Raw genomic sequence first — 7354 nt, forward strand, 5'->3', positions numbered from 1 at the left:
ATGAGTGTTGGGTTTAGTCGTGTTATATGCTGCCCCCTCAGCCCTGTGGGCCATAAGCAGAGCCCTAGCACTCCGAGTTCCTCCCTCTCCCACAGCTGTGGTAGTTCTGGGAAGCAGCGAGCTCGGAGCACTGAGCTAGGTCTGCGTCCTGCGCGCGGCTCCATCTCCGCACTTCTCCCTTCCCTCCTCCCCTGCTCGCGTGATTCACCCACCTTTGAATTCAGTAGTGGGCCTCTTGGTCTTGCCTGTCTGCTGTGCAGGGAATCCTTTGTGGAGTTACAATTTTTCAATTTGTTGTAAATTCCAGGGGAGATATCCAGAGGCTCACCTCACGCCACCATTTTTATCCATTAACAATTATTATCAATGTAAATGGATTAAATGCTCCACTCAAAAGACATAGGATGGCTGAATAGATAAGAAAACAAAACTCCTACATGTGCTGCCTATACGAGACTCACTTCAGATTGAAAGACACACACAGAGGGAAAGTAAAAGAATGGAAGAAGATATTTCATGAAAATTAAAAAAAAAATCTGGGGTACCAATATTTATACCAAACAAAACTTTAAAACAAAGGCTATAACAAGAGACAAGACTCAGTAATCCCACTTCTGGGTATTTATCCAAAGAACCCCAAACACTACTTAGAGGAGATATTTGCATCAATACGTTCATTGCAACATTGTTTATAATGGCCAAAATATGGAGGCAACCTGAGTATCAGTCAGAGGAAGAATGCATAGAGAGGATGTGGTACATATATACAGTGTAATATTGCTCGGCCATGGAAGGGAATGTGTTCTTGGCATCTATGGCATCATGGATAGACCTGGAGGGTATTGTGCTGAGTGGAGTGTCAGACAGAGAAAGACAGATGCAATGTGATTTTACTTATATGTGGAATCTAAAGTACAAAATAAGCAAACAAAACAGAAACAAACTCACAGATACAGAAAACATTTTGATGGTGGCCAGAGGGGAGGGGTGTTGGGGGTGTGGGTGAAAAAAGAGGAAGGAATTAAGAAGCACAAATTGGTTATTGTAAAGTAGTTATGGGGATGTAGGGTATAGCATAAGGAATATAGTCAATAATATTGTAATACCTATGTATGGTGTCAGATGGGAACTAGGTTTGTTGGGGTGATAGATGGGAAGGGATTGGGAACAGGGTGAAAAAGCTGAAGAGATTAAGAAGTACAAATTGATAGGTACAAAATAGTCATGGAGATATAAATTAAAGCATAGGGAATATAATCAATAGTATGGTGATAACTATGTATAGAGCCAGGTGGGTTCTAGACTAGTCGGGGGATCATTTCTTAAATTGTATAAATGTCTAACCACTATGCTGTACACCTGAAATTAATATAAAATAATATTGAATGTCAACTGTAGTTGAAAAATTAAAAAGGGGAGGGGGAAGGTGAAGGTGAATAAGAGGTCCAAATTTCCAGGTATAAAACAAGTAAGTCACGGGGATGTACCTTACAGCATAGGGAATATACTCAATATTATTGTGATAGCATAGTTCGGTGTCAGATGGTTGGGTTGCTGGACTTATGTTGATCACTTATGGTTACATGGTGATCTTTATGTATATAAATGTTGAATAACTATGGTGTACCCCTGAAACTAATATAATATCGCATGTTAGTTATATTTTAAATAAAAGTATTTTTTAAAATGTAATGAATAAATAAGTATGCAAGTTTAAGCACTATTTACTGAGCCCCTATTTTGTACAAAAAGGTGTTTTGTCAACCAAAACTCACTGTAGGAATGAAAATACTTGTAAATATTTCCCTAGCTGGAGACTGGGGTTGGGAATACATGCTCCTTACATTTCTCTAAGAGTACTATTTTGAGATCTTTGGAAGAAAAGTGTTATGCAAATTCATGACAGCATTAATTTCCATAAGAACCAAGTCAATTGAATTGCTTGACTTATAACTGGATTTAATTATGTACATCATTTCAAGTGATATGAAGAAAATGCAATATGACAAAAATTGCAAATATGATGTGAAGAAAAATAAAACCAAAGAAAGAAGCATGGATCTTTTTTCTCTCTGAAGCTGCCAAGGTCTCTGTCTGGGAATAAAGTAAGAAACCCCATTACGAAACCTCATGCCAGGCCACAAGGTGGTTAGACCACAGGTGGAAACATGGTGTCAGATTTCCAGGGTGAAACATGTAGTTGTTTATTTTTCTTACCAGAAGAGGAATGATTATAAGGCATGTGCCACTCCTGGCTCCTAACTGAAGTGTGAAAGTAGGAATCCAGAGTGCTTTAAATTGCTCCAACTTTGGCTGTATATGTTAGAAATAAACTTCTGAGATATGGTTGCCAGATGCAGGACATCCAGTTAAATATGAATTTCAGATAAATAACAAATATGTGTGTTTTTTTTTTTTGTTTGTTTGTTTTTTACTATAAGTATATCCCATACAATACTTGGGACATAATTATCCTGAATTCTTTTTGTTGTTTTTCTGGATTCAAATTCAACTGAGTGTCCTGCATTTTTATTTTTGAAGTCCGGCAACCATGTTCTGAGAGATGGCTCATGTCCTGAGTCCCCTGTGTGCATTTGAACCACCTGCTGTTGTGTGGCTAAAGCCTCATCTAGAGTTAGTGGCAAGGTGAAACTAGAAACCCGCCTTCTGATTCGCAGCTCTGTGTCAGTTCTATGCCTTTTCAGTGATCCGTTGTCATTTAGGATCCTGAAACTTTTCACAGGAAGGACAGAGCTGGAAAATGAAGGGATGATAAAGCGGGAGTTTGTTTCTGAGGGTTGGGTAGATTGCTTCTGTCTTACGGTCTTTATTTCCCATTGTAGGTGCTGACTCCGTACGCTGTTTCAACCCCAATGACAAGGTATCTCAATACCAGCCTGATAACCAAGACTGCCGATGAATTTGTTAAAGAATCATTGAATTATGTCACAATTGGAGATGAAATCTGTGGCTGCCTCACCCATGAAATCTTGGTAATTCATAATGTCTCCTTTCTTGAAGCAAGTGAGGACAGGTGTGATAATAAACGACAGTGTCACTGGTTTAGTATTTACTATGCTATACTATATTCGTTATTTTACTGTGTATTCTTTCTACTTATGACAAAAAGTCTGCTGTAAAACAGCATACCATGTTACTGGCAGCAGCCTCATAGATCTCATGTTTACCATGTTTCTCGATTGCATCATTTTCTCTTGTGCTAGATTAAATCTTCTGTTGTTTTGTTCATTGTGGCCCCTAAGCATACAAAATCCACTGCAAATGTGGCCAGTAAGAGACCACATTGAGTGATTGAGCTGGAAATAAAATTAAAAGTGATTCAAGACTATGAAGGAGAAAAATTAGTGATGGTTATTGCTCACTGGTCAGGCATGTCCCAGTTCCCCATAGCTATGATCGTAAAAAACAGGAACAAAGTGATGGGAGCTGTTAAAGAATTTGCTTTGTTGAAGGCAATGAGACTCCAATTGAAAAGGGATTATATCAGACATGGGGAAATATCTAATGGCCTTGACTGAAAACCAGACAGAAGCATATCCTTTTCAGCACCATGATGATCATGGCCAAAGCAAAAAGTTTGCAATGTTGAAGGAAAAGCTTGAATCTAACTACAATGTTGAATTTACTGCTAGCTCTGGATGGTTTAAACAATTCAAGAATCATTACTCAATACATAATGTGAAAGTGAGTGGTGAGTTTGCGAGTGCTAATGTAAAGGCAGCTGAAGAATTTTGGGAAAATCTAGATAAGCTTATTGTGGAGGAAAATTGTAGCCAGAGCAGATTTTCAATATGGATGAACCCTCACTTGTCTGGAATGGATACCTGAAACGACTTTCATCCATAAGGGGGTCAAGTCAATGCCAGGTTCTAAGGCTGTTAAAGACAGGATAACCGTTTTGCTTGGGGGCAATGTTGCAGGCTAAACTCCTTGTGATCTGGCACAGTGATAACCCAGGGCCTTCAAGCATATCAATAAGCACACACTGCCAGTGTGCTATAGGAGCAATAAGAAGTCATGGATGACCCAGCTCCTCTCCCAAGATGACCTCCTGATTGCTAGTCCAACAAAATGGAGAAGTACTGTTTGGAGAATAACATACCTTTCAAGATTTAGCTTATTGTTGATAATGCTCCCAGATAGCCTCCTTCATTGGTATTCTTCGTCCCAATATCAAAGTGGTGTTTATCCCTCCAAACACCATCTCTTTGTTCCCACCAATGGATCAAGGAATTATAGCAGGTTTTAAGGCCTACAACCTGAGGCGGACCTTTGCCCAGGCTATTGCTGCAACTGAGACAGATGCTGATGCAATTCTGGAAGGATTACAACACCTATGACTGCATCAAGCACCTTGCTTGGGTTTGGAGTGATGTCACCAAGAAGTATATGAATGATATCTGGAAGAAGACACTCAAGAGATTTGTCCATGATTTCAAAGAATTTGCCAAGGATGAGGAGGTTACAACAATCAATAAGGCTGTGGCTGAGATGGAAAACATCTGGGTGTGGATGAGGGTGACATGGAGGAGAAACTACAGGGGGTTCCGAGGAACTGACTAATGAAGACTTGTTGGAACTGGAACAGGAACTCATAGCTGGAGAAGAGGAAAGAGAAAAGGAAACTGCAAGATAAGAAAAAGAACTCCCAAGAAAATTCACAGTGAAGGGTCTCACAGGAGTTTTGCAGACCTCAACAAGCTACTTAAAAAGTTTCTCATGAATTAAAAAACACCAAAAGATTTTCATTAATAGAGAGGAATGTTCATGGTGCATTATCTGCATATAAGCAAATCTATGATGAAAAAAAGAAACAAACCAAGCAAACTACCATGGACATATTTCTGAAGAGTGACATGTCCTTGAGAAGAGCCTCAGGCAGGCCCTTCAGGAGGTATTTCAGAAGAAGACACTGTTGTCATAGGAGATGCCAGCTCCATGCATATTTTTGTCCCTGAACACTTTCCAGTGGGACCAGATGTGAAGATAGGAGACAATGATATTAACGATCCTGACCCTGAGTAGGCCTAGACTAATATGTGTGTTTGTGCCTTAGTTTTTAACAAAAAATTTTAAAAACTAAAATAAAATTTAAAAATAGAAAAAAACTTATAAAATAAGCATATAAAGAAAGAAAATATTTTTGTACAGCTGTACAATGTGTTTGTATTTTAAGCTAAGTGTTATTACAAAAGAATCGAAAAACTTACAAAATTAAAAAGTTTATAAAGTAAAAAGTTATAGTAAGCTAAACTTAATTTACTATTGAAGAATGAAAAATATTTTTGTATAAATTTAGTGTAGCCTATGTCCAGTGTTTATAAGGTCTACAGTGGTACAGTATGGCCTACGCCTTCACACTCCCCACTCACTCGCTGACTTACCCAGAGTAACTTCCATTCCTACAAGCTCCATTCATGGTAAATGCCCTATAAGGATGTACCATTTTTTAAATATTTTATACCATATTTAAAATTTTAAATGTACTTTCTCTGTTTTGATAGCTAAGTACCATTGTGTTAAAATTGCCTACCGTATTCAGTACAGTAACATGCTGTATGGGTTTGTAGCCTATGAGTAATAGGCTATACCATACAGCCTAGGTGTGTAGTAGGATGTACCATCTAGGCTTGTGTAAATACACAGTATGTTGTTCGAACAATGATGAAATCACCTGAGGATGCATTCCTCAAATGTATCCCTGTCGTTAAGTGACACATGACTGTGCTTAAAAGATTTTGGGACTTTAGTAGTCAGAAAAAATACTTTTAAAGATGAAGAATATAAATTGAGATGTGTTAGTTGTAACTTCCTGTGCTTCTTTTCTCTCAGACACTCATGTTTTTGTCTATTCAAGGCGAGCTTTCTGAACCTGATCCCATCATGGGTCATCTACAGCAATGTGTTCAGGAAGCTACTACTGACTCACTACACTGATTACCTCAAGCGGAACACCAACATTAGGTAATCCAGGTGGGCTGAGGTGCCATCCAGCATCGCTTTCTTACCATGTCCAGCATCGGCCGCAGAAGACCAAGTTGCAGACTAGTACCCATCACCTCTTGAAGCTGGAGGGCTGTGTCACAGATACAGTATCTAGAATACAACTTTTGTGCCATTTTGCTCACTTAAAAATCAAGGACAAATGGAGACCAGCCTTGAAAACTCCCTGAGCAAATAAAGCCAGTTTACTCATAGAAACAAAAGTTAATTTAACGTACTTTGCAAGACTACTGATAGGATTCAGGGCAGACTTCCCCGAAATATGTCACTTTGGCATATTGATTATTTCTAATTAAAGTTACTTAAGAAATAGCAAAATGAACACTGTGACTCTCCTTTGCCACCTATGAAAGCAGTAAATAAATTTCCCACGTGAAAAGTACCCTCCCCTCACCGGGAGAAAGACAGCCATCCTTCTCTCCAGAGGTGGGGAATCAGGGCCCAGAGGGCTGTATAAACAAATGTTGTTACTTTATCAGTAATTTACTACCCCAGGCCCAAACCCCTTTGTCAATTCTTCACAAATTATTGTTTCTTTTTTAAAAAGGTGTAAAAACTGTCTGCTAAGGTCACTTCTCTGAGCTTCATTCTAAGTGTCTGTATCAGTGCTCCAGTTTGCAAACTGTCTTCTCGTGTGTGCAGAATAAATTTTCACTAATTACTGCTTCAATGATTCATTGGTTTTACTTTGGCTATTTATGAACTTTTGATACTCAGATCTAGAGATCTTCGGGTCAGCTATGGTGTAAAAAAACATGTGTCATGCAATGGGATTTCAGGGTGTTGTGTGTGAGGAGGAGGATGCCTGTAGGCAAAATTATAAGAATTTCTATAGGGGATTGCAATATAAATGTGGTGAGAAGAAAGTCTCTGATTCTTTGAATATCGAGAACAATTAAACCTAGTAAACTACTTTTATAGCTATGTTGAACAATTTCTGAAGTTACTAAACTTTATTAAGATTGCTCTAGTCCTGGAACACTGGTTCTCAAAATTCCTCAGAGACCCAGGAAACTGTCTAGGAAAGGTGTGGGGGCAACAGCTACAACAGGCCAGTTTCTGGGAACCCTTATTTTGACTAATGCAACACTAACTTAATTTTATTTATATTTGCCATTCTATGTACAACTGTGTTTACAAAAATAAACACAGAAAAAGATATGTTGCTAAAAATAGTTTAAAAACTTTTGCTCTAATGCAGGAGTTGATAACTGTGGAAATGAGTTTTTTGCAGGTGTCCAGCTCTTGGGGTGCTGGACTGAGCACTTACTTGTTAACACATAGGAGGTAGTGTGTTGGGAAATTACTAAACTTCATCTCATGAGGGAAC

At 38.6% G+C, this 7354-nt stretch overlaps 1 protein-coding gene across 2 annotated transcripts in view; it reads left to right on the forward strand.

Moving 5' to 3' along the window:
• Window positions 1-6668, forward strand: part of HSD17B3 (hydroxysteroid 17-beta dehydrogenase 3) — a 54037-nt gene extending 47369 nt beyond the window's left edge. For both annotated transcript variants that reach the window (XM_088793632.1, XM_074331481.2), the window contains 2 exons: window positions 2844-2993; window positions 5879-6668. In XM_088793632.1, coding sequence (XP_088649758.1) covers window positions 2844-2993; window positions 5879-5989 — 261 coding nt within the window. In that variant the 3' untranslated portion in view covers window positions 5990-6668. The remainder of the gene's footprint in view (window positions 1-2843; window positions 2994-5878) is intronic.
• The last annotated feature ends 686 nt before the right edge of the window (window positions 6669-7354 follow it).

Source organism: Rhinolophus sinicus, chromosome 16, assembly GCF_057876585.1.
Source record: "Rhinolophus sinicus isolate RSI-liver-muscle chromosome 16, RSI-T2T, whole genome shotgun sequence".
Lineage (NCBI taxonomy): Eukaryota > Metazoa > Chordata > Mammalia > Chiroptera > Rhinolophidae > Rhinolophus > Rhinolophus sinicus.